Source organism: Lampetra planeri, chromosome 6, assembly GCF_965212315.1.
Source record: "Lampetra planeri chromosome 6, kcLamPlan1.2.h2, whole genome shotgun sequence".
Classification (NCBI taxonomy): domain Eukaryota; kingdom Metazoa; phylum Chordata; class Hyperoartia; order Petromyzontiformes; family Petromyzontidae; genus Lampetra; species Lampetra planeri.
In genome coordinates this window covers 6476101-6503503 of record NC_136112.1, presented here as the reverse complement: position 1 = coordinate 6503503, position 27403 = coordinate 6476101, and the positions used below count along the sequence as shown (strand labels likewise).

Genomic DNA, 27403 nt, shown 5'->3' with positions numbered 1-27403 from the left:
TGAAATCAAATACAATGTGAATTGATGTTTAATTTTTCTGAGGTTGCATTGCCTGGATCCTGGATGAAACTGCTTGCGTGTAAAATAAATAGTTGCAGATATTTCGATTTAAAGCTTTCGTGACTGCAGGGATACGCTCCAAGCCTGGTGGTGTTTCATTCAGACGCTGTCTTCCCGACAGACCTGTAGCTCACCTACCCACTCACTCACCCATCCACTCACCCACTCACCTACTTACTCACCCACTCACCTACTTACTCACCCACTCACCTACTCAAAAGTCCATCGGCTTGGAACTCACCTACCCACTCACTCACCCATCCACTCGCCCACTCACTCACCTAATTATTCACCCACTCACTTACTCAGAGGTCCGTCGGCCTGGAGCTAACTGCCACTGCGCGATGTTCGAGACTCTTCACAGACATTTAACCAGTTTAGTAGAACATGCAAGACAGAAATGTTCAATTGAGCTCACAATGTTTGAATAATGCGCATTCTGATATAAGAGTTGTGTGTCTATAAATGTACTTGTCCTGCCTGATGCCTCTTGAGACCTCACATGATAACTATAACCAGTGTTTAATTTCAACCGGCACAGTTTGCAACACTGTTCAGGGAATAGTTTTTGCACACCACATCCATGTCAGCTTATTTCCCCATAAACCTGTTGATGGGTACAATAACGTAGAATTAGAATGGATAGGTGTACCTTGTACTCCCACAGTTACGGAAAATATTGGATGAGAAATTAAGCCTTACCAGCAACCATTGGTACAAAATTATGCTTACGGACGAGAATATGTGTACATTACTTTGGAAAAATGAATCTATTTGGAGTGTTCACGTTCTCCCCATGGTCATGTGGATTTTTATCCAGATCCTCCGTTTTTTCCCTCCACATTTAGAAACATGCATTCAGACTATTTAGCTGCTATGAATTTCCACGTGATGCTTGCGGACGGGAGTACGTGGACATGACTTGCCTGGTACAATAAAACGTAGTTTAGTTTTAGTTGAGTTTACAATTCGCCGTGGGATTTTTGTACATTCTTTGCCACGAGCATAGGTGGAGTCTGCATTCACCTTTAAGCTCCTCCCTGTCGATGATTAACACTGCGAGATATAAACCCCTTCCTTGCCTGTCCCGCACCACAATGCATTCTCCATTCACTTTCTTCCAAGCACCCCCGCACCTGAATCGGGAACGATTTTCGTCTTGAACGTGTGGCGTCGTCGTGAAACCCGTACGCGTGCCACGATGGAATCGACGACGACCACGCTCACGGGGATGCCGACGACCCCTCCGTTTAAAAGCACCAACAGCATCAACAATGCGGCCGACATCGCCGTGATCGCCTGCTACTTTGTGTTTGTCCTTGGTGTCGGCCTGTGGGTAAGAGGGGGGCGGGGGGGGTGCTCTGCCATGTGTGACTTGCATCAAAGATTAAATGTCACGTATGCGTGTGTGTGTTGAACTTCTTTCGCACTGCGATCAGTTGTATTCAGTTTTTTCAGCGAGAATCTAGACGGCGATCATTTAATTGTCAATAATTTTTCTAGTCCAGTCTACTAAAGCAGTCAAAAATTAAGGTCATTCTTAGTAAATGCCGATGTAAAATAGAAGGGTGTGTAATTACCCCCCCCAATATTATCAGGTAAGCCAATCGGTAAACTAAGTAAATTGCACGGTACAGAATAGCCCATAACCATTTTTGTTGTTCGTCAGTGCACTGCAGTCTCCAATGACGTGACTAAATAATGATCTCAGTCTGTCTTCATTCTTTCATCGGCATTCCGTGGGTAGTTGTCATGATTGATAACATTTCCACGGTCATAGTTGGGTTAAAATAAACTACTTTGTTGGCGGGAATTGTCGTCACTCGTTGCGTTAACAGAATGAATACTTGTTGTGTTGCATAGCATTCAATGGAAGAAAAAAATTCAACCTGCTTGGGCAATGCAAACATTATTAAGTTGGCACAAAAATTTTATAAAATAAACTTATCTAGTGCAAGACGGTAAATGATTGTGTATTAATAAAAATAGAGATTTCTGAAACATCTTGAATCCATGGAGATCTCTGCGTCATACTGCTGAAGCCTGCGTTTTATTGTCACGCTTGTGGGAATAGCACTTGAACGTTCTCAAGTTGGGCTTCTTGAACATAAGCTCACTTTGGGGTGTTGACTCGAGGCTTTTTCCCCCCCTAGCATTTTAGCACAGATACAAAATGTGTTTACAGTTTGTTTTCACGGGGGAATGTCATTGAATATTTATAAATCAATTGAGGGTGGAGTGATGGTACAATTGTTGGCATGTTGGCCTATTTATTTGTCCTGGCATATGCTGGAAAATAGGCATTTACATTATTGCCCAACTGACTTGTAACGTTTTGGCCACTCCACAGCCCCTCCAGTGAAGGTTCTCCAAAATCCGGCGAAATGTTGGGATTGTGGACTGGGGGTATGGAGGCCGAACGGATTTATTAATTTTTTATTTATTTTCTCCGTGATTATTATTTTTTATTTATGTATTCATGTTTTTTTTATTTGATAAGTAGTGGCTTTTGTTTTTGTATTATCTGTTATCTAGTACGAAACTAGATAATTGGTGTGCAGCGTTGTGGGATGCAATTGCATGAATTACGCTGGATAAAAAAATTGTATTATAGAAACCTGGCAAGCCGAGGTCTAACATCAGTGGCGAGTGATATCAGAACCGGTTCTGCCCTCTGTTCCCATCACCAACCTGCATAGTGAAGTAAAAACCCACGAGCGATATGGCATGGGGAGGTGTTTATCCGTTGGTGGATTTAAAATGTCTGGAATTCATCTATACACATATTTCATGATATTAAATCATGCGCCATTAGCATTGATACCATTGCATTCCTTACAAGCCGAGAAATGAACAGTCCAAATTAGGTGCAGTCATTTAATGTCAATTTAGCGTACATTCCACAAATCTGAATGGGCTGCTTAGGGTATTGACTGTGTTTTATCTCAGTGTCGATAAACACTTTTCCACGGGTGAATATTTCTCCTTCTGCTATGGTTGAACATTTTAAAAACTTCAGTTTATTTACTAAACAAAATCTGTACCCAGGTGTGTGAAGTGTAACTTTATTGCATTGGAAAACTGATATCACCTTGATTTCGGCACAAAGCTACAGCCTTCATGCCACTTGCTCCTGTCAAGTGTTTCTGTGCCTACACGTTATGTGCTGCTCATCAACACAACGAACGTCGTCAAGAGGTCACCAGACGTCACAACATCGATCACCTGCTATAACTAGCAACGTACAAAAATTGGCCTCGACAGGGCCAAGGTCAAATACGTTTTTGGTCGGTCCTCCGCATCCACCAGCTGAATGCAGAGCAATTGTCAACATGTACCTGTGAATACCTCTCGAAGATACTCAACGACAACAAAATAGATGTCATCGCTCTGCAAGAGACTCGTACCGGAATCGAAGAGATTGCCGCAAGGTACCGGATCCATGGCTACAACCTCACCGCCTCTTGTCAACGCAGCGAAGGGCTGTATTGCCACATACATCAGATGCCGGTCATTGAGATAAAGAAGGCCACAGGAACCTATCACACCGTAGTAAGAGTAGGCCGAATATCCCTGGTTTATGTCCATAAGCCACCGAACACCGAATGGCTAATCCCACGCTCCCATCCCTCCCTCATCCGGCAGTATAACGGTGACAATGCAGATTGGGGATAGCACACAAATAATGCAGCAGGCAAGCAACTGGCAGACTGGGCCTCGATTGACGATGTCCATCTGCTCTTCGACCCCAAAAAATCCGATACTTTCTCCTCCACAATGTGGAACACAGACCACAATCTGGACCTCTGCTTCCTCTCAAAAGATAACAGAAGAAGCATCCTATCAGCTTCACGAATCACGCTTGGACTTTTCCCCCAAAATCAATATTGCCCAGCCGTTGTGCAAATAGGCATCGAAGTGCCACTTATAGTATCTGCACCGAAGCCAAGCTGGAATTTCTGCAAAGCAAACTGTGGCTGCTTACACATGCCGAAGTTGAAGAACGGATAGAGCGTTTTGAGTCTAGACCAGAAACCTTTGAGCAATAAACCTAAATCCTCATAACAGCAGCCACGAAATACATCCGCCGTGTGACCACCGTAAGCCATACACATACTCCAAGCTGGTCAGAGGAGACCCCATAGGCAGTACAACAGGAGAAGCAACCCGCTGAAAGAGTCGCTAAACTCTGAACACCTCAAAGGATGGAGTGGAACGGTGGGGTCACGAGATTTTGCTAATTCCAGCGCCAATGCATGGGCACTCCTCGAACCACCTTGGAGCTCTCCTTTCTCAGTCATGTACCACCGGACAAAAAGAACATCGGAAAATTCTGTCACTGCCTTGCTTCTTCAGAACACGAAGACGCCGCCCGACGAGACGACTCGACAGGAGGTGCAAAAAAGAAATCTTCCACAACCTTCAGCACTGCCCTGCCACCTCCGCCACGTCTTCCCCTTACACCCGGCTCTGTCGGCCATGAAAACAAATCGAACCTTTGATTTGCCCAGAAGAAATTCTAGGTCGTTGAAAAGTTTGTTCGTTTTTTTTTAAAGTATAACACAGCAGACTATTGACAACGAGGATATTTTACGTTGTTACTCAAACGTTCAAATGGCAGTACTCTAAACTGACTACAATGTGTAAACATAGAAAAAGCATAACGCAACAAAAATACTTAAAATAATACATCTTGGGGCGTTTGACACATTTTATTTTGTTATAAAGGTTTTTTTATTAGTTTATGAAACTCATAATAAACGTTGACAGAACAATCCCCGATAGATAGCAGAAGAAAGGCAATAGTTTAAATGTTACACTTTAGAAGGAGAAAAAACGGGCAACAATGCCTTTCGACTGCATTTGAACTCCAAAGTTCACTGAATATCTTCAGAATGTTTCTTAGCACAAGAAAAAACAAAGAAGTGGTGGCACATTGATTAGTGCACTGGACTATCAACCCAGCAACCTGAGTTTGATTCCTGGCCATGGCTAACATGAGTAATGAGTGGAGAGCTCCCCCCCCCCACCATTCACCTAGCCGCACTGACCAGTGTGGTGAAGTATGGTCAAACGTTCCCGATGATAGGGTGTGGGGAGACCTTCATACAGAAGTGGATTGACAATATAATGTAAATTAGAATCATTAAATTATGTACATACAACATAGACATGAACAACACTGCTTAGAGTCAGTATGCATTGAACATGTATACTGATTTGTTTTAAAATATATGCTTTTAATTATGTGTTTGCAAGTGCCATGATAATTGACGGGTTGAGAATGAATAGCAGACAAAACAATACTTATCACAAAAGTTAATTTCATCATTTTTATTGCAACTTATAACCCTTTAATTCTTGGGACGAAGTTGCCATTAGACGCTATATAATTTCAAATTATAATTGCATTTTCATTACCGTATAGATGTAAATCAAGTACTAATATTAACATAATATTTTAAAACCATTACCCATGTACACTCACTGACGTTTCAAGGCTTTTCTAAAGGTTTGCTTAAGATGTTGAGCCAACCTCTCTGAGTATTTGTCTGTGTGGAAGGAAAGTTAACTGTGTGTGTGTGGAAAATACATACATACAAAGAAAGAACACACCTATTGATTACATCTTTATATGACAATAAGACGAAACTCATAGTTGTGACCATTGATTCACATGGACATTAAAATGCACATCAGAATTTAAATGTTACGGGTACCGTGCAATGCTCTAAACATATATGTACAGGTACACTGGTGTTGCTAACTCCCTATCTACAATGTGTTTGCTGTGCCTTAAGAGGGTTTATACAACTTTCGAGTGGCCGTTGAAAATAGAGTGCATTGTAAAAGTGTGAGCTGTTGCTGAATATGTTGTGCTTTTAAGTAAGAGTTTTGCATTTCATAGTTCCTACGTTGACTTGGAAGACGCTTTAACAATACCGATGGAATATACGCTTAACACGTAGGCTTTCGCGACCAATATTGTTCATAATCAACGATTTTTGGGTTTAGATCGCGTTATTTATAAATGTGTCGTAACCCTCCACCACCCGACACGGCCAATCAGTGAAAAAAGTGTCACGTTGACAAAAGACAAATAGTTCACTGCTTTAGCCCACCGGTGTGTTGAAGCGTGGAACCACAACATTTACAATTTGAGTACGACGTTTCGCTGGTAATTGCATCCAGCATCATCAGCCTCACCATTCTGGCGAATTGCCCGATGATGCTGGATGCAATTACCAGCGAAACGTCGTACTCAAATTGCAAATGTTGTGGTTCCACGCTTCAACACACCGGTGGGCTAAAGCAGTGAACTATTTGTCTTTTGTCAACGTGACACTTTTTTCACTGATTGGCCGTGTCGGGTGGTGGAGGGTTACGACACATTTATAAATAACGCGATCTAAACCCAAAAATCGTTGATTATGAGGAATATTCGCTGGTTACTTCGTAATGATATGGCTGTGGTATTGACGACTGTGTCAGAGTCTTTGTAATTTGTACTTTGATTATAGCATGCCAGTACCCAAATTAGATGTCAGGGCGAGTCTTTGAGACATGTGGAAATTAAATGGACCCATAATGATTTTGTTTTAAAATACACCAAGTCACATGTAAATGTAACGTCATTCATATTTAACATTCATTTATTACTGTATCTTTCAGCTATTAAAAATCCCAAATGTTCCAGTCAGAGACTTCTGTTAAGACATTATAGGATCAGAAACATAATGATGATGATGATGATAATCAATTGCTTTTATGTAAAATTGTGTCGTGTTCACAGGCCATGTACAAAAGTAACCGGAGCACTGTGGGAGGATTTTTCCTTGCTGGTCGCAGCATGGTGTGGTGGCCTGTAAGTGCCCTTCATTTTCAAATGTTTCTGACAGATTTCTCAAAAATATATATATTGGATCATCTGTAAGAGAAGTATCGTGTCCCCTATTGCAGGCAGACTGACAGAGTTAATGCATTAAAACTTTCAAACCTTACTTGAAAAACGTGTGAAAAAACTAATGGTGTCATTCGTCTAAATCTTTAATGGCATGTCATACCAATTGCATTTTCAACTCGTAATAAATATAATGGCCCATAATACGCCCAAATTTATCCAAATATTAGAAGCTGAGTAGGATTGAGGCAGTGTAGTGATTGTTTGGATGACCACAACGCTTGAATAGGTTGCCATGGGGCTGCAAAATCAGTTGTGTTATTGTACTATACTTGTATTCGTCTGTATCTAATGCTCTTAAGGCACACTGATCACCATGGGGAAGTATGGCCAAATAACCCCCATGACCCGCACAGGGTGAATAGGTCTTAATCCAACAGAGGATTTAAACTATGGGCTCCACACGTACAGTGCATTGAACTCAAAAACATTAATGTTTGAAGCATTTGTGCTTCTCACCTTCGAGTTTTAAACTTTACACCGCCAAGAAAATGCACTGGCTACTCCCTCACCGGCCCCCTCTTTTCAATGGATTGATTTATTCACATTTAGCACAGAAGCGGCAAATGGAGCAAGGGTAGCCTAGTAGTACATTAACACATACATAGCAGCTGCCTCACTGCGGTTCGAGGAAGTGTTTAACCAGGGTTGTCTCTTAACTACATCGGCCCTGACTTTTTTTTTTGACACATTAGCTGCATTGAGACCTTTATTTATTAACTGTAAAGTGTCACACAAGGCAACCTTCAGAGCTACTGTGGGAGCAGTGGTTGGTGCCGAGAGCTGACACGTGCATGTTTTGCAGATCGGTGCCTCCCTGTTTGCCAGCAATATTGGCAGCGGACATTTCGTGGGCCTGGCTGGGTCAGGAGCCGCGGCCGGGATTGCTCAAGGGGGCTTCGAATGGAATGTACGGCTGGCACCCCGATGGAACACTGCAATTCTTTGTCGAGATGACACACGTCACCGGGAGATGCCACTTTTACACATTGGCTTAATTGGAAAGGCCCTCATGGAAAAAAAATGTTTTGTGTGTAACATTAACGTTCTTCGATTGTTTAGTTGGAATAAAAGTTGTCATAAAAAACCCATTAAAGTCGCAGTCCCTGCAATTGCTTTCTCATGCTACCAATTGACTGTGCAAAAAAAAATCCATGATAGAAATGTTAAACATTCACTTAAATTACATTATTCATTAGTTAAGTTATTCTTTAATTCATTTGATTTGACTGGTATATGATTAACGCTTTTAAGGGCCTATTGAAGTGAATTCAGAAAGAGTTCGGTGATGCAATCTTATGGAGCTATTCTCTGCACAAAGTGGCATTCTCTGGTGGTAACTTCCACTTTTGTTGAGGGAGTCTAAAATTCTTCTTATGAAAATGCCATTCTTATATAGTGGTTCGTGTTATAACAAAAAAGCCATCTTGTTCAGGAAAATAAAAAAAAACCTTTCTTTTGTTGCAGGCTCTGTTTATTGTGGTGCTGCTGGGATGGCTGTTTGTGCCAATCTACATCACGGCAGGGGTAAGAGCCGACGACGTTGCAGCTGATAAAGTGAAGAGGAAATATTAACTCTGTGATTTTAATCTGAACAATGCAGATTAACATCCGCAAATACCGCAAGGGGGAAATCAAACCTGCACAGATTGTACAAACGTCAATCATCCAAAAAACTTTACAACACCTGCACCTTCTGACTATTTACGTGTCAAGTAGTTTTGATTACTATGTCATTCGTGAGATTTCCAGTATTAGCATAACTTTGTGTACTTGCATCTATGCCTCATGTATCTGCTCAGTGTATTCATTATGCTATCATCTGCAGATCTACTTCATTATGTTAAGGGAAACCACTGTGGATGAATTAGGCAAATATATCTTGCAATTACATTCATGTGCATCGCAATGTATATATGAAATGTATCTACATTACCAGATAATTCCAGATGCAGCATTTAACTTTTACCTTCCTCCATTATCGGCAGGTTCAGGTAGCCGCTTGCAGAGTATGCAATAACTTTTAAAATTAAACAACCTATTCATTTTCAAACTGAAAATCAGTTTTGCTTCTGAAATGTGCCAGCGCAAATAGGGGAACCAACCCACTATGCACCAACGCTCTGCACGTTCATAATCAACGATTTTTGGGTTTAGATCGCGTTATTTATAAATGTGTCGTAACCCTCCACCACCCGACACGGCCAATCAGTAAAAAACGACACATTTATAAATAACGCGATCTAAACCCAAAAATCGTTGATTATGAACAATATTGGTCGCGAAAGCCTACGTGTTAAGCTCTGCACGTCTTTGCGATAACATCACCTGTTGTTTGTTTGTGTTATTTTCTGACAGGTCGTTACAATGCCAGAATACTTAAAGAAGCGCTTTGGGGGAAGCAGGATACAATATTACTTGTCTGGCCTGTCTCTCATTCTCTATGTACTCACCAAAATATCGGTAAGCCATCATTTATTCTCACAAGGAACGGATTGTGTTTGGTGGCATCATCGTCGCACGTATACATAAAGCAGACTGCATTGTTCATTGAGAGGAGCATGAATCATCATCATCATCATCATGTTGCAGTCCATCCTCAAGGACGATGACCTATCTTGCACCAGGAGTCGATCATTCTTTGGCATCTCATACGGTTGCTCATGTTTGGTTTCTGTGAGTTCACTTGTGACGAGCAAGACCAGCATATTAACGACAAGCCACCCTTCCACAGAGATCACACGCACAGTGGGCTAAGTGTAACTCCTGAGATCCAGCTTCACCACTCGACAACCACCACTTCTGACCCTCGCCGCCTAGCTTGTTGTTTATTCGTGTCTTCAAGACACCATCTCTCAAGCAACTGAGCAGTGTGAGAACAAGCCTGCATGCCATTGCCGTCTGTTTTGAGTCAGCTTTTCTCATGAACCCCGAGGAATTCCACGTCTTTTCAATTTTGAGTGATGTACATTCTTATAGCACAAGTGTTAACCTCCTCTACTTCTCCAACCTCCATGGAATTGAGCAAAGAGCAATTGTTTTTTTTCTATTATGACGATGTGTCCAGGCCAGCGAGGCTGCAGTCATTCCTGCTCTGGAGTGGACTTTAGTATTAGCTACTCTATCTTGCCAGTTGCTCCCCATCGGACTTCTCAGATGTCTTTGCTGGAGATTGTTGAGTTGATGTAAAGGGCGATGGTAAAGGGGTCCAAGTGTCAGAGCCATAAAGCAGAGCACAAACGAGGACTTCTCTGTAAACACTACACTGTATCCTGAAGGTGATGCCTGGTTTGTCCCATAGACGCTCTCGAAGACGACAAGGTGGACAGCTCAAATTTGGTACACATGTAGCTTTTAGGACAAAAACAACAGTAAAATATAAAAAAATATTTTTTTCATTTTAAGGACCCCAAATCTCGATTTTAAGTCACTCATGAACATGTTTGTGCGTGTAATTCATAAACCGTTCAAAATATAAGATTGATTTTTTCATTTGATAGAGCGTTAAACAACAAATACAATTAAAGCGAGAACCATTGTGCTATCTATGATTGTTTTACAGATCTTCGGACTAAAGCAGTTTGAACGAAATTTTTTTATACATTTATGATGTTCAAATCTGACGGTAAAATATAGGAGCTTCCCCTCAAAGAGTATTAAGTTTATACGTTGTTGTTCTTTCTCATAAAAAAAGAATGGAATCTTTCAATTGAGCTGTTTCCAATGGGTACGTCTTTAACTGTAAGTAGTTGAATCAAGTCGTCAACATTTTTTATTGCAGAAAAATCTAATTTTGAAGTAGTTGTTAGTGTCTGATCGTAGATAAAATTTGTAAAAAAAAAAAATATCAGGTTAATTATTATATTTATTGAAAACTTTTGCCGGGCGATTGAATCTGTGAGATGTGGATTGCAAGTCGAGTCCGCTAAGCATTATACCATGGCAGCGCCACTAAATGTGTGCCTCGTATAATTAGTAGTTTGGGAAACATAATGACCTATTATCGTAAAAATAAAAGTTACGTCGTAATCCGAATGTAAAAGGATATCCAAAAAAACTAACTGCAAGTGCATGCATTACGCATGTTTGAGAATTAGCGCAGTGTAGACATTAGTAGTTCAAAGTAAATCATTATCTCAGTAGGTTTGCACCTTGGCCATTGCAACTTATGCAATTGAGAACGTCACCTTTTCCATGACTGTTTCACAGAGCAATGGAAATGTTTTACAGAAAAATAAAAGGGTTAAGAAGCCATCTTATTAACAACAAATGTATTTATTTACTTGTTTTACTATTCAGAGCAAAAAAAATAATCAAACGATCAATTCTCAAGTTATGGAGCTGAGCAAGATCACATCCTCCTCTGGATGGGAGACGGGAGGTGGGCAAAGTGTGAAAAGTCGCTTCGACCATCAATTATTTTTTGTTAATCAAAATTTCTGAGCACAGGCCTGAAGCCTCAAAATGCCAAACGGCCAGTAACGAACAGAACAATTGAAGCCATTATACTGCAGATAAGCGTTAACACACGTCTTCAATTGAGTGAGTTTGTGTTTCGACCTGCGGTGTGGTGGGTTAAGCACCCATAGCGGGACGAAACAGTCAGTTTGGTACACTGAGTCACCAACGTGGGTGGATGGTGGAATGAGTGAGCGAAGTTGTAGGAACGACGTTAAACCGTGATAACAGCGAGCGTGCACTCCGAGCGCTAAAGCCTACCGCTGACATGTTTTGTTACAGGCTGACATGTTTTCCGGAGGAATATTTATCCGTCAAGCGATCGGCTTGAATATCTACTTGGCTGTCATCTGCCTCCTTATAATAACCGGCCTCTACACTGTGACTGGTGAGCACAGGGCATCTGTGACATTGCCCCCCCCGCCTCCCGTGGGGGGTGGAACGAATAATGTGGCACTAATTTCACTGTCATTTAACGCCTTGGCAATTTAAAGGAACCGAGTGTCGTGTACGCATCGCACAGTAAATTGAACGTGACGTTTCTTAATGAGCCCTTTAGTGTGCGGATAATGTTTTTCTTATCGTGCAATTACCAAAAAAAAATAAAGACCAGATTATTAAAAAATTACGCAGAGAAAAATGCAAGGGCATAAACCGTGTACTGATATGACTATGTTATTTTAATTCCATGCAACATTAAAGGTAACAATGTGCTGCAGCCATAACTTTTTTTAGAGGTTTATGTAAATAAGGATATCAATTCCTCGCAATGGAAAGGTGTTCATGAATCAATTTTAACATTCTCAGTTTGTTTGTTTATACCTGCACCTGCTTGAATAGAGATGGGTGCAATTGATGCCTAAACTATTCTAAATCATTTGAAGTGATTACGAATAATTAGAAAAAACATTTTGGATCGGTGAAACAAGATTTTTCAACTGTATTATTTTGAAGGAAGCTAAGAAACAGGAGGATTTCTCCACAAATCTGGCTATCGCCTGATGAAGCTAGTTGTAATTACTGGCGAAACGTCGTACTCAGATTGTAAATGTTGTGGTTTGCTACGTGACAAACCTTACTAGTTGGCTTTGTCGGGTGGTAGCGGGTTTAACGACACATTTATATATTTACGCGATCTAACCCAAAAAAAAAAGTATTTTTAAACAATACAACATTTATGTACAGCTCTATATCCACTGCTGGATGAAGGCATCCCCACAGGGATGGGGGTGTTTGGCCATACTTCACCACGCTGGTCAGTGCAGGTTGGTGAAGATGGTTTAGATATCTCTCTCCACGAAAGCCAGCTGTGGCCAGGAACCAAACTCGGGGATCCGGCTTCACAATGCAGCAGGCAAAACCACTTCTATCCCTCCCCCCACCGCGCATAGAAACGTAATTTTCGGAATAATACGTACTTAATTAAGGAGTTTATGGAAGAAACTTTGAAAAGTCCTCACGATAGGTGTGTACAATCTTCTTCAAATGGTGATAAATTTGTAATTCTGTCTTTAACTTTCACCACCAGGTGGCCTCACCGCGGTGATTTACACCGACACCGTGCAGACTGTCATCATGTTGGTGGGCTCCATGATCCTCATGGTCTTCGGTGAGCTCGGTCTGTCAGGGGACAACCCCAAATGTCCCCTATCGGCCGCACACGCTGACTCCTGTTAATATCACCAACATGATGCCAATTGCGACAATCCCCATCGGGGTTTGTTGACACAGGTTGTACATATATATAAAAAAAGATTCCACGTCGGTGGTTGATCGCCAAAATGAATGAGACACAATACGGACAAGAAAGTATAGTTGAGAGAAAAAAAAGATTCTACTCATGAACTTGAATCGTGACCGTTGGATTGAGATCACAATCGTACTTGCAAATAATAATCAGGTTTGGACTACCACAACTTTTTGGAATGTGTAAATAAGACACCATTGGAATACTGCGAGTTCCACCGTTGGCTCGCAAACAGAAATGAACACCACCCCAATGCTGGCTTGCCAGAGCATTGAGGCACGGCTCTCTCTTGTCCTGCATAAAGTTGGGGATATGTGAACACAGGTAAAGATCAATTTACCAACAAGTATGAGGTAAAGGTGCAGCCCTGCAATTTCTTGCTCATACCTCTGCTGGCCAACAAGGGCCTCCACTAGATGGGAGCTCTAGAGAGAAACCTCTAGAGGGCATTTTGGTCTACTTTTACACATTGGCCAGACATCTTGGAAGAGGTGGGAGAAGCCACACTTTACCGTGCCGATCAACTAACTGTGGTGTTACCCATTCATACTGCTGGGTAGACAGTAGCGCGGGAATATAAGACTTGTGCCTGTCGTTTCGATGGCCAGGTAATGATATCGAACCGGTGACCTCTGGATAGCAAGATCAGTGTGCTAACCATGACATCACGGCAGCCATAAGCGATAAAGCGTGAGGAGTTGAGTAACACTGTACAGTAGTACAATACTGTAGTCTAAAGAGCTCATGCGTACCTCCACGTCTTACATTTATGAGTTGAAGCCCCAGGCCAACCTACTCATGTGTTTCTTAAAAGAGAAAGTTTCTGCATAAGGACGATAAAAAAACCCATCCCAAACTTTGGCATATCCTGAATCGTCTCAACTGCGTACTGCCAATATGTAATATTTTATATACGCTGACCAGTCACTGCACATGGACATCTTACTTTGCTGAATTACTGACTTTAAACATACCAACACGTTTACACCAAGGCCGTAATTATCATATATAATGGGGGGGGACACAAATATTGGGGGGCGACACACCCCCCCCCAATATTCAAATATGCTCAAAATGTCCCCCCAATATATTGCTATAAAAAAAATGTTTGCTATGCTATGTAAATAAAAGCAACAATTTGCTAAACATTGGCCACAATATCTGGACTCGTCTTTATATAAATCAATGCATAGATTTATGTTCATATGATTGTGGTTATGGTTGTACTTTATTAATCACTAATATCTGCCATTACATACAATGAAACAAGAAATGGTAAAAAAGTAAAAACAGAGCAATGTAATACAATACACTATTAGACATCATTGTAAAAAATAAATAAAAAGTCCATCCCATGTGTTAGTGATTTTTTTTAATATTTTAGGCAGGAAATTAGTTTTTAAATTGAGATATTTTTCTCGGTTGGGACCCCCAGACACCCTGGAAGATTTGGTCCCCCCCAATGTTAACTCCGTGGCTACGGCCTTGGTTAACACAAAGGCAAAGACAATAAACAATTGAGCACGGGCTATATATTTTTGGAGGGAGTCTTTTGTTTTGCAAAACGGTGCGACGTTAATCTCGTGCATTTCCCTTCACGCGCCCCTTTTCCGGACAGCGTTCAACGCTGTGGGGGGCTACGATGCCATGTACGATAAATACATGCTGGCCATCCCGACGCCGCCACCGCCGGAGATGAACATCAGCGAGGAGTGCTACACACCTCGTCCGGATTCTCTGAACCTATTGAGGGACCCCATCACGGGCGATCTACCATGGCCCGGCCTCCTATTTGGCCTGACCATCATCGCGACTTGGTACTGGTGCACCGATCAGGTGAGCGACGCGCAGAAAAAGAACACGCGAGCGTTTCCTCCATATCACGGGCAGCGGGATTTTGCAGAGAGACGGGGCAAAGCGGGACACGGGAAACAGACTTCGGTGATATAATTGCCCTCCAACAAATCTTTACCTTCAAATCAATGTGTTCCTGCAGCGTTACGTCGTTTGTGTACTGGGATAGATTGGTAATTTTGTTGACTACAAGTACAGTACTTGAGTCAAACCACTGCTGGATTAGGGCCTCCCCATGCAGTGCAGGTCGTGGGGATTGTTTGACCATACTTCATCACACTGGTCAGTTGCTGGTGAAGATTGTACTCCAGTACCACAGTAGTAGAGCGAAAATAAATGTATTTGGCTTCATCACATATTTGAATGATCACAATCAGGTCTGTTGAATTGCTTATGACGAGGCCATATTTGTATGCTGCTATCTCATGAGCAAATGGCAATGTGATTAATCCTGATGTCACAGGTAATTTCACAAAAGCATTCAAACCACTGCGATGCATCTGCTGAGGCCAAATCCCAACCACTTTCAGGATTATACATATCATTTATAAAAACACTTCTCCTTTTGCAAGACTTGATGTTCCTATATAAAAACAAAACATGTGCACTTGACTTGGTTTACCTAAAAACCCTCACTGGTTTTGAAAATTATTACGTAAATAAATTCCCAAGTGGTTAGGGTTGTGTGGTGTCTAGTTTTTAGCTGACAGCAGAGAGAGAATCTTGACTTAAAGCTTTCGTGACTGCAGGAATTCATATTCTTTGGGTCTTTCGGTAAAGTCACGTAGATAGGTTCAAAGAAAATAACAAAAATAACAAAAAACTACGACGTTTCGATCGCAACGCAAGTGGTCGTCATCAGGAGGAATAAGTATAACCCGTAAAAACAAAGTTTTTCACTATAAATCCTTTATATGCGTGGCAGCGAACTTAATATAAAGGATTTAAAAATATATTCGCCTGTGGAGGACGCGGGGATCGATCCCGCGACCGTTGGCATGGGAAGCGAGGGCGCTACTAACTGCGCTACTCCACCACGGCCTGTGGAGGGGTTACGCTCTGGGCTCTTACACTGTGACGTTCAGCCAAAGCCATGAATGAGTTCTATTTGAATATATGTAAAATATTTTTTTTTGCCTAAAAAGTGTAAAATTTTGGGAATTTTTTTTCACGAACATTAATTGTCTCGCACAACGAGTCTGTGTGGAAAATGTCAGCTCGATTGGATCACGGGAAGTGGGTTAAAAAACGACCGAAAGATTTGCACGGTCGCAAGCAAGCAAGCACGCAAGCAAGCAAGCACGCAAGCAAGCAAGCGAACTTAATATAAAGGATTTAAAAAGGAGAGGAAAGCTGCTGAGGCAGACTGTTTTAAAGGTTTGAAATGGGTGTAGCTCAAGGGTCAAAAACGAAGTGGGCGGAGCTAGTGATGTTAATGTGACAAATTAGCGTGTTAATGGCAGATCTCACATTAACATAGCCACCTCCGCGTGCTCGTTGTGGAGGTCGTCCTCCATCTTACATTAACATGCTCATTATTGACATAACATCAATAGCCCCACCAACTTATTTTATGACCCTTGGGCTACACCTATTTCAAACCTTTTAAACAGTCTGCCTCAGCAGCTTTCTTCTCTTTTTCCTCCTGATGACGACCGCTTGCGTTGCGATTGAAACGTCGTAGATTTTTGTTATTTTTGTTATTTTCTTTGAACCTATCTACGTGACTTTACCGAAAGACCCAAAGAATAATCGCAGAGAGGGACCTTCTCTATCTGCTATTAAGATCATCGCTCTGCTATGAAAAAATTCCTTTGCCCAAGACGTCGCCTATTTTATTTTACTTTCCCTGTTTTATGGCAGGCGTTATAAACGAATGTGTTTTGAGTTTTTTTATCATTTGTCTTTGTTGCACCACAGCCAATGCAGTAGCAACAGTTTTGTTTTGTTTTACCTCATATCTCCAGGTGATTGTACAACGCTGCCTCTCTGCCAAGGACATGTCCCACGTTAAGGGTGGCTGCATCATGTGTGGTTACCTCAAGCTGATGCCCATGTACCTCATGGTGATGCCGGGCATGATCAGCCGCATTTTGTACACAGGTGAAACAAACAAAAAAAGCCATACCAATCATTATACAGTGCCATACAATTATTCAAAACATGATTCAAATACAATGTTGTTTCTAAGGTAAAGTTACAGGCCTGCAATTACTTGCTCACACCACTCTTGGCAGGAGGGCCTCCACGATTTTGGCTTACTTTCCCATGTTGGCCGGATGTATTGGATGAGGTGGCAGTACCCACACTTTACCTCACGACACGTGACCTGCCGATTTACTGTGGTTTACCCATTTATACTGCTGGGTGGATAGAGGAGGGAGGTCTAAGAAACATCCACCATTATTTAAACTCCAATGCCTGGGGCATCAACCAGCGACCTCTGGATTGCACACCCAGTGTGCTACCCATTCCACTACGTACGCAATTCATGTCTTGGGTTATATAAACTGGCGATAAATAATTTGGGAATACGGTATTGTAATATGATTAATGATGCTATTCGTTATTGGATTGTCATGCTGTCAACGTGTTTCTGTCACTGCAACTTCGTGTCTGATCACATGATATTAAAAAAATTGAGATATACAGTTACTGCTTCAATGAACATAGTGCGTATTGGGGGTTTCAAAAATAAAATAAATTAGTGGTGTAGAATTACTGCACCTAGATTGTGTACCGTTTGCTATACGTATACGGTACTCGATCAGCCTTGTTAACATTACTAGAACTGCTCTTAATTAAGTGTATGAATTAGACGCGTTTTGAAGTATTTGAGCACGTAAGACACAACTGTGTGTATTGTGTTGCTCTTCGGTGATCTCTTAGATGTTGTGGCATGTGTGGAGCCTGATAAATGTAAGGAGTACTGCGACACGGACGTGGGCTGTACCAACATTGCCTACCCACTCCTTGTCATCAACCTCATGCCAAACGGTAAGGCATCACACATACACACCCCTGGGGGATATCACGAGCGATTTTTATTTTATTTTAAATCACCTGCCTGTTAATCCAATCTGGATAAGGGCCTCCCCACATACTGTGTGGGTGGTGATAATTGGCCATACTTCACCACGCTGGTCGAGGATAGGGAAGTTAGTTTGTAATTCTGGGCAGTTTGGTCATAAAAAAGTGGTGTCCCTATGAACCAATTCAATTACCACAGCTCAAATGCCACAATATGCGCAAGAGCGTGTTATTGCCATTGTCTACGACCGTGTTGTTTGTTGTGATTCCACCTCTTTCCACTAACGATCTCTTGTGTGGTGCTGTGGATCGTGCAGGCTTACGAGGCTTGATGCTGTCCGTAATGTTGGCCTCCCTCATGAGCTCCCTCACCTCCATCTTCAACAGCGCCAGCACACTCTTCACCCTGGACATCTACAACAAAATTCGCACAAGTGCCACCGAGCGTGAACTCATGCTTGCTGGCAGGTGTGTGTGGCTAAGTGTGCATCTCCAAGGCAGTCGTCACTGTATTCTGCAGATTATAAGACACGTTTGATGACCTGTAATTTAAAGCAAGAGTTGGGGTTGTTTTCTTTATATATGTAATATTGTAAATTACAGCGGGAGACCACTTGACGGGTAGCACACTTTATTAACACTTTCCTTAGCCACAATAACACGTGTGGTCAACTACAGCTCACGCTACACGTTCCACCCGGCTACACACACACGGGCTCTCCAGCCCCGTAGCTTCCAGGGGAACTCACAGACCCACCCCCAGCTGGGTATGGATCACGGCCACTGGGTCCCAGAGGCCCGGCCCTCACAAGGACGTCCGGCCGCGGGTCCCAAGGTCCCGCCTCTGAGCCACACAGGGTCCCGGCCCTTACAAGGACAGCGGGGCTAGGGTTCTCAGGGCCCTATCTCTTCCTCCTCCGTCTTCCGTCTTCACTGGTTACCAACTCCCCGAGCGCCCGCGCGCATCGCCTTTCATAGTCCTCCGCTCCCGAGGGGGCGGAGCCTATGCGGACCGCGATGTGAGCACCCACTCTAGTTGACCAATCACCACGCGCTGCCACACGATCCCTTACTGCCAGCGCGTATCACCAATACACATATACAGGTAGTCCTCTACTTACGATGAAGACGCGTTACGACGACCCCATCGTAAGTCAAAAATATGGTGATAATTTAGCAAAACAGAGCAATTTTACAGTACCGTACTGTATAAACTATATACTGTATGTATTTATTAATTACAATACTGTATTGCACAGTAAATGTAAAGTAAAAAGAAACAAGGTAAATTCTTAGCCTACCTATATGAACTGCAATTTAATATAAAATTTTTGCTATAAAAACTTTTAACATGTATTGAACGTATCGTATCGTGGTAACCCTAAAATGAAATCGCTAAAGCTACGTATCATACATGCATTGAACGTATCGTAACGTATCACATTGTACTGTAGTCACCAAGATTCTGTCCGTCGTCTGCATACGTGAACGATGTTAGGTTGTTGATGGAAATTTTGTCGTATCGCAATCACCATCGTAAGATCGAAATATCGTAAGTCGGACCATCGTAACTCGGGGACTACCTGTATGATTCAGTTAGTCTGCATGAGTGTGGCACAGTAGGGGGCACGGGTGGTGCCTCTGCCAGTCATCTCAGACAAGTCAACCCATGGCACCTGGGTCTGTTCCGTGACCTCCTGTCAGTGAGCCTTCAACACTCATACTTGTTAACCCCTTAAACAGTGCCCTACTTTATTACAGACCAATTCAGACCTTATTGGTTACCCCGTGCCCTTATAAATCTCAACGTTCATCCTACAAAGTCCCATCACAAGGGAGAAACACAAATAAATAGAAAAAAAATTGCCCGTATTTAAACGGCTGTACGCCATATGGTGAAAACTCAATTTGCCTGTACACGAATATGGGTAAACTGTATGGTTTGACAGGTATGTCCACACTTCACATGGCCTCAGAGTGCACCTAGCCTGGCACAAGCTCCATGATAACATCACCGCCACTTAGTAGTGGATGGTGGCTGTTGTTCTTTGACCAGATTCACGTAACTTAATGGATAGGCAAATTTTATGTGGGTCTTACATTCCAGTACGTCGTATTAGGCAACAAAACTATAATATTTCGATTTAAAGCTTTCGTGACTGCAGGGATTCATATTCTTGGTTCTTTCGGTAAAGTCACGTAGAAGGGAAATAAAATAATAAAAATAAAACAATAAAACTCTTTTTTCATTATTTCCCTTCTACGTGACTTTACCGAAAGAACCAAGAATATAAAAAAAAACTACAATAATCGTATGTATGTAAGCAAGCACATAGGTTTATGCAGCCACTCGCTATCCAACTGTGCTCATTTAGGTTAGACCGCGTGTTGAGCAAATCTTCTGGCAAGCTTTCGCCATGCACTGATGCGGACATCATCAATTGCATATTCACGAGTTCGCCCCGTGTTGCTTGCATATTGCACGCTCACCAAAGTTCATGCATATCCCTTTGTGTCAATCCCCTGCTGTACGAGGGTCTCCCTATGCCGTGCGGGTCGTGGGTGTTATTCGGTCATACTTCACCGCACTGGTCAGCGTGGGTTGGTAAAGATGGGCACCAGTGGCATGGTAGTGTGGAAGGATAGTACCCGCACATCAATGTAGCCCAGCAGCAGCCTATAACACCTGTTTACACATGGCGCTATGCGGACTCAACGATGCTTAGCTTTCTGAGAACGAAGAAAAGTGTATTTCAGGTGATTTGGTCTGTTTATCCAGTGGATACGTACGTAATATACAGTATACTTAGTATACATATACAGTCGTGTATGTGGGTGGGTGTAGAGTGTTTATCAGGAAACCATAGTCCGCACCCAGGAATGGTTGCTTGAAACATCACACGTGTATATGTGAATGCGCCAGAGGTTAAGTCGTGGGCTATAGGCGAGTTATCGAAGTCCGCGAATTTCATTGGCACGGCTGGATGTGTGTGTGTGTGCGCGCACACTCGCAGGGTGTTCATTCTGGTGCTCATTGGGATCAGCATCGCCTGGATTCCCATCATTGAGGGTGCTCAGAGTGGGCAACTCTTTGACTACATTCAGTCCATCACCAGCTACCTGGGGCCCCCCATCGCAGCCGTCTTCCTGCTTGCCATCTTTGTCAAGCGTGTCAATGAGGAGGTAAGGGTCCTCTGGTGCCATAGGTATTGTATTCGTTATCATCGTCGTAGTCTGCCATGATCAATAAATTGCTGGATGAAGACCTCGCCAAGCTGTTACCACCTCTCACAATCCTGCGAAGTAACAATCCGCCTGGCACATGTGCAAGAGAGCATTGTTGAAAGTTAATGATTTCATTTACTCATTGCTAATTACTGTATATACATCATTCTAGAGCTGGGACGATGTGTCAATTAAGTATATTGAAAATAAACAATTTTCTGTGGTTGATCACTTAGGCCCATGTATTCATGGCCATTGCACCACAAGCCAGACCAAGTGTAACACTCCTGACGATGCTGGTGATCTCACTAAGCGAAGCCCATCACCTCCCATCCATCGGCACATGTGGAAACAAAAGTGACACTTTTTTTCCCCCGGAACTATTTTTATTTTACCCGAGGTTCGAGAAATCGGACTCATGAACGGTTGGGTAATCAATTACTGAAACAATAAGAAAGCTCAGCTTTAAATCATTCCTACATTGTTTTTAAGTTACAAAACAGCAACTAAAGTTGCACGGAACCCAAGTCGATCACAAAAAAATGTTGCTGCATCGAAGATTGTGCAGTATATGCGCTGAATGTTTTACGCTGTGGTGCATACAATCATTTTCACGAGTTTCTCTTCAATGTTGTGTCTGTGTTTATGCCTTTGCAGGGAGCCTTCTGGGGCCTCATTCTGGGCTTTCTGATTGGCATGTCCCGCTTGATTGCTGAGTTTGCTTATGGCACAGGATCTTGCAAAAATAAAACCAACTGCCCCACTATCATCTGTGGTGTGCATTACCTCTACTTTGCAATTATCCTCTTTACCATCACCTGCGTTCTCGTTGTGGTCATCTCACTTTTCACAAAACCCATTGACGATAAACACGTAAGTACCACTGCAAACATATATGCACACGACACGATACAGATACTTGGGGTGCCGATGTTGTCTAACGGCTTGCTGGTTTCGATCTCCCCTCGTGGCAGTTGAAACAATGGAGCAAGTTTATCAAATCGCCTCGTTTATATCGACGCAGAAGTATAAATGGGTGCCCTGAAGTTAACCGATAGGCAAGTCAAATGTGGTGGGGTTCAAGACATCTGGTCAGCATGGAAGAGTAGGCCAAAGACACACTCGAAGAGCTTTCTAGAGCTGCTTCTATTGCAGGCCCTTCAGTCAGCAGTAGTGTGAGCAAATAATTGCAGGATTGCGCCTTTTTTACCTTAAGTCCACTTATAAGAAGCAAGTTAAATATGAATGCAAATACAAGGTCTTTTGAGCAATTGAAATCTGGGTAACATGCAGCAAAATGCATTGGTTGCGGGTTATATTCTGACATATTGGAAGGTTGTGAGTTAAATCCTAGTCGGAGTTTGGTTTAACTCTTCAGCCCTCTGGGATCAGTATTGACTTCGTGGGCAAGTCAAGAATGGTTGACCTCTGGAAATAATCATCCCCCCCCCCCCCCCCGTTAGAACGCAGGATTTCTGAGGTGGCCAGGTGATCCAGAGGTCAGACCTCTGAGCTACCACCGATAAGATCCTGAGTTTGAATCCAAGCAGCTGCCCGTAATTAAGCCAGAATCTCTAGTGTCTCGAGTTGATGGTCTCAGTTCTATGACCAATGACTGCACAAAACGCTATCACATACAATTTGGTTCTGAACTTAATTTTGGAAAAATCGCAGCTCTGAGCATTAAAACATCGGTTTTACTGTAATGTGATAAACATTACTGTTTGTCGCAGGGCGGGTGGGAAAGTTCTGCTCTCTGCAGTGTGCAGGGCCGGATTAAGATTGTGTAGGCCCCTGGGCTACACGTACTGTGAGGCCCCCAGTAATATTTTCAAAAGGAAAACAAAGTTAAATAAAAAATAATTTTTACAAGGCTAACAACAAATAAAATTCAGCATTCACAAATTAAATAATTTTTCACTTAATCTCTGGAGGCCTTAATCCGGCCCTGACTGTGTGGACCACAGATCGCTTACAAGGATCTCGGTAGTAGCTCTATAATATCCACTTCCATGGGCTGTTCTCTACGAGGAAGCGTTGCATCGCCCTACAAGAGATCCAAATGGATATTTCATATCATTGCATGATGCTGATAGTGCAATGTAGAAAAAAACAAAAGGCATTAAAAAAATTTGTTTAAATGAACAGCTGCCACCAGTGGTCCTCTTGGCTATACAATAGCAGGAAGAGTTAATCTGAGGTGTGATTTAAGGCACTTTGAGTTGCGGGGGCATTGTTAGTGACCTACAAACGCAAATCCCTATCCTCATGTGCCACCCTACAGCTTCATAGGTTGGTGTGGAGTCTCCGCCACAGCAAGGAGAAACGTGAAGATTTGGATGCAGAAGAAAAGGAGATAAATGCACAGAAGATGAAGGAGAAACTGGAGGCGAAGAAAGCAAAGGAAATTGAGGAAAACAAAACACCACCAGGTAAAACCAGAGCAGGTGCATCCAGGAGTGAATGCTGACACTGTCCTTTACTCATACAAAGCCTGAGTTGCCAGCCTTTTTTTCAGGAAGGTCTTGCATTGGCATATTTGTTCAATTTCATTCGTGAGTTTTTGTCGGCTTTCATGTGGTAGAAAACCGGAGCACCCCGAGGCATTCCCACGCAAAAGGGTAACACATAGCTTCACATAATCCAACACAAGTCAAGTAGTGATATTCGCAGGCATCTCATCCAAATACTCACCAGACTCAACCACGTTTAGCTTCCGAGATCTGACAAGAAAACTGACAATATCGGGGCCATCCGTGATGATTTGAGGTCGTAAATATGCAGATGGTTTGCAAATCCAAAGCACCACTAAAATCTATGATAAATGTGATAACCGAGTGTGGTCTCGTTGTGTTATTAAAACCAGAATGTACCTTTTCAGGAGGTTGTGTTGGCTGCCTGAGAAAGGCGGGCATGTGGTTCTGTGGCTTGGACTCTGGCCCCCAGGAAGAGTTCACCAAGGAGCAAATGGAGGCCCAAGAAAAACTGCTCACAGATATCTCTGAAAAACCTCTATGGAGAAACTTTAACAATGTCAATGCAATCATAATCATGACAGTTGCTGTGTTCTTCTGGGGGTTCTATGCATAATTATTTCATGAACGAGTTTCGAATTGCAGTTTAAGTGGCACATATTGCTCAAATAAACATAAGCAGCAGTGGCAAAACAATCACATTTGGATAAAAAACAAGAGTGAAACATGATTTCTGCAGTATGCAATTTGTTCACGTGACTTTTTATCAAAATAGTTTTTTAATTGTGCTATCAGTGTCATAGCATGAGATGAAAAATCCATAAGAAACTCTCAGAGAGGTCAGTGCATATGTTAAAGAACAGCCTAAGGAAGTACATAGGACAAAACTACCTCCGAGATTACTTCAAATAACCTTTTTTCATCCACATTAGGGTGGGGGGGGGATATTCCTAGACAAGTCCTCCGTGTGGCAGTCGATCTGATAGTTTTAATAACCAGAACTGCCATTTATTTAAATTACGTAACAACATTTTTTTACGTGACTGGATTTTTGTGCAGTCATTGCTGACCAGAGACCATCCACGAAGGCATACTTGAGATCCTGGTATTATCATGAATCAAACTCAGGATTGCAGTGATGCCAGTGCAGTGCTCGCGCCACCTCTTGCGTTGTGCAATTGATTTAAAAGGTGCAGCTTGTTCCTGAGTCTGCATCATATGAAATAACTGTCAATGCATGGTAGTACATGTGTGAAAAAGTGTGAAAAACATCAATACAATCTCTAAAGGAGCACAATAATATTAAGATTGGTAGAAATAAAATACATGTTTTCTATTATTTATGTATATTTACAATAATTAATCAGTGATAGCCTGTATTTTTCCCCTTTCAATGAACCAGGTTGTCTATACAAAATATTTTACAATTCATTTGAAATAACGAATTTAAGATTTTCAAACATATTGTAGATATATGACATCAGATGCTTCATGTTTCAACTGCACTGGATATATAGGTAATGTAATTGTACTTGAATAAGGTATAGTAAACTTGTGCCCGCCATAAAAATGTGTAATTTGCACCACTATATCAGGGCTGTAAACGGGAGATGGGCACAACATCAGCGCCCATTTGAGCAGGATATGAAAACACCACAAATATAGAATCTGAAGACATGTATAGACAATATTAGATTGTAACTTGTGTATTGTACATTCCAATCGATAAGAAAAGTCACGGATTTTTTTATGCAATTCTGACCATAAGTCACGCTGGTGAAGACAAGCATGGGGGCATAAAAATCAGGCTCGAGACCACAATAAATTGTACTCTACTGCTCTCTACTGCCCAGCGTATAGCCCCGCAGGCAATAACAACCTGGTGAACATGGTGGTGACCCATCCCAATCGCTATCCAGGCCCATTCACCTGCTTAGCTTCCAAGATCTGACAAAATTGGGTACGTTCTGAGTGATTTGGTCATGAGAAATGTATATCAATTGTACGCCTTTATAATATAATTCTTAATTATCTTTCCACATTATAGCCTTGTTAAAAAAAGTCATTGAATTAGCTGCCAATTTTCTATGTTCAAAATCCCGCACTATATTACACATTAAGTACTGTTTGCATTATGCATATGTATTTTAATTATTTTTAATTGAAAAAATAGATCTGGTAATGCAATACTGTTTTTATTGGGAAATGTTACCATAATAAATGTACTTTAATTAGTTTTTTCATGTTCCTTTCGTATGGTAATAAATGAAATGCTGCGAGGTTATCCGTATAATGGACATTTCAAATTAAAATTCCATGAGCTACACATCTATGTATGAATCAAGAGACGAGTGTGCGATGTTTGCGGTGATTAACTGAAGATTAATTTGCGCACATTGAAATATCATTCTCGTCGAGATTAATTTAATTTATGTTCATGGGGACAATGTTGCTACTTGGTAGCTCAGCAAATTCTTCGTCATTATAGCCAATGGGATGTTTTAATTTTTCCCCTCTAAAGTTATATTATCTTCTAACTTTGTTAAGTTGCACATTACAGTACTTGTAGTTTTTTGGGAGGAGAAAAAGAGGAGTGGGAATTCTTTGTCGCTCTGGAAATTAAACAGCATTTTTAATTTGAAAGGTACCGTCAGATACAAATTTCCCCAGAAAACATGAAAGCTCTCGAGACACTATCAGCTAAAGATACTTCCAAGAAATGCCCCCCAAAAAAACAGCAATGAAGATGAATAAATAGGCCAACCTTACAAAGGAATGAAACAACGTTTAATTGAGGGCAAAGCACACTCCAAAAAAGAGAATATATAAGGATGAGGAATACATTTGGTATATGAGAACGTAATGAGAGCATCCGATGCAGCTTATACAACCACCACAAAGATATTGATCACCTAAATCTATTAGCACGGAGGAAGCAAACATGTAAATATTATAATTGAGAATAGGTTTTCCCCTTTTTTCTGGCAACAAAACAGTTGTGTTAAGATGTCAAAACACCAAACTGAAAACTGAAACAAGGAATCATGTCTGCATTAACCACAATGCTTGTGGTCAGAATGCAAACAAAAACATACTCTCATAATATATGCATTGTCTTTGAAACTGATTGGTCCACACGATTCCTTGTAGAAGGTTTCAGTTTGGTGTTTGAACATCTTAAGATCTGTTGTTGCCAGAAAAAAAGGGGCAGACCTATTCTCATATTTTAGTACTGGCAAAGGAGGTCCCATGAAATAGCTGCTCAACCCGAGCTCTCATTACTCTGATAGTGCATTATCTTTTGAAACGCCTTTTGGCATCCTCTGGTCTAACATCGCTTGAGACTAGGCTCGAAAGAAAGCTGTCTCTGGTGTGGACCAATGAGTTTCAAGGACAATGCATATATTATCAGAGTATGTTTTTTGTTTGCATTCTGACCGCAAGCATTGTGGTTAATGCAGACATGATTCCGTGTAAAAGGTTTCAGTTTGGTGTTTTAACAACTTAACACCTGTTTTGTTGCCATAAAAAAGGGGAAAACCTATTCTCATATTTTGGTATTGGCAAAGGAGGTCCCATGATATTAGAATTTAA

At 41.8% G+C, this 27403-nt stretch overlaps 1 protein-coding gene across 1 annotated transcript; it reads left to right on the top strand.

The window, feature by feature from the left end:
- Window positions 1-1138: 1138 nt before the first annotated feature.
- On the top strand, window positions 1139-26135 carry LOC144719455 (sodium/glucose cotransporter 1-like). The gene is made up of 15 exons (XM_078595381.1): window positions 1139-1396; window positions 6854-6925; window positions 7827-7931; window positions 8489-8548; window positions 9380-9484; window positions 11762-11867; window positions 13008-13088; window positions 14845-15062; window positions 17048-17183; window positions 17970-18077; window positions 18428-18578; window positions 21125-21293; window positions 21993-22208; window positions 23620-23767; window positions 24217-26135. The coding sequence occupies exons 1-15, from the start codon at window positions 1262-1264 to the stop codon at window positions 24423-24425; spliced, it is 2019 nt and encodes a 672-aa protein (XP_078451507.1). The 5' UTR covers window positions 1139-1261; the 3' UTR covers window positions 24426-26135.
- The last annotated feature ends 1268 nt before the right edge of the window (window positions 26136-27403 follow it).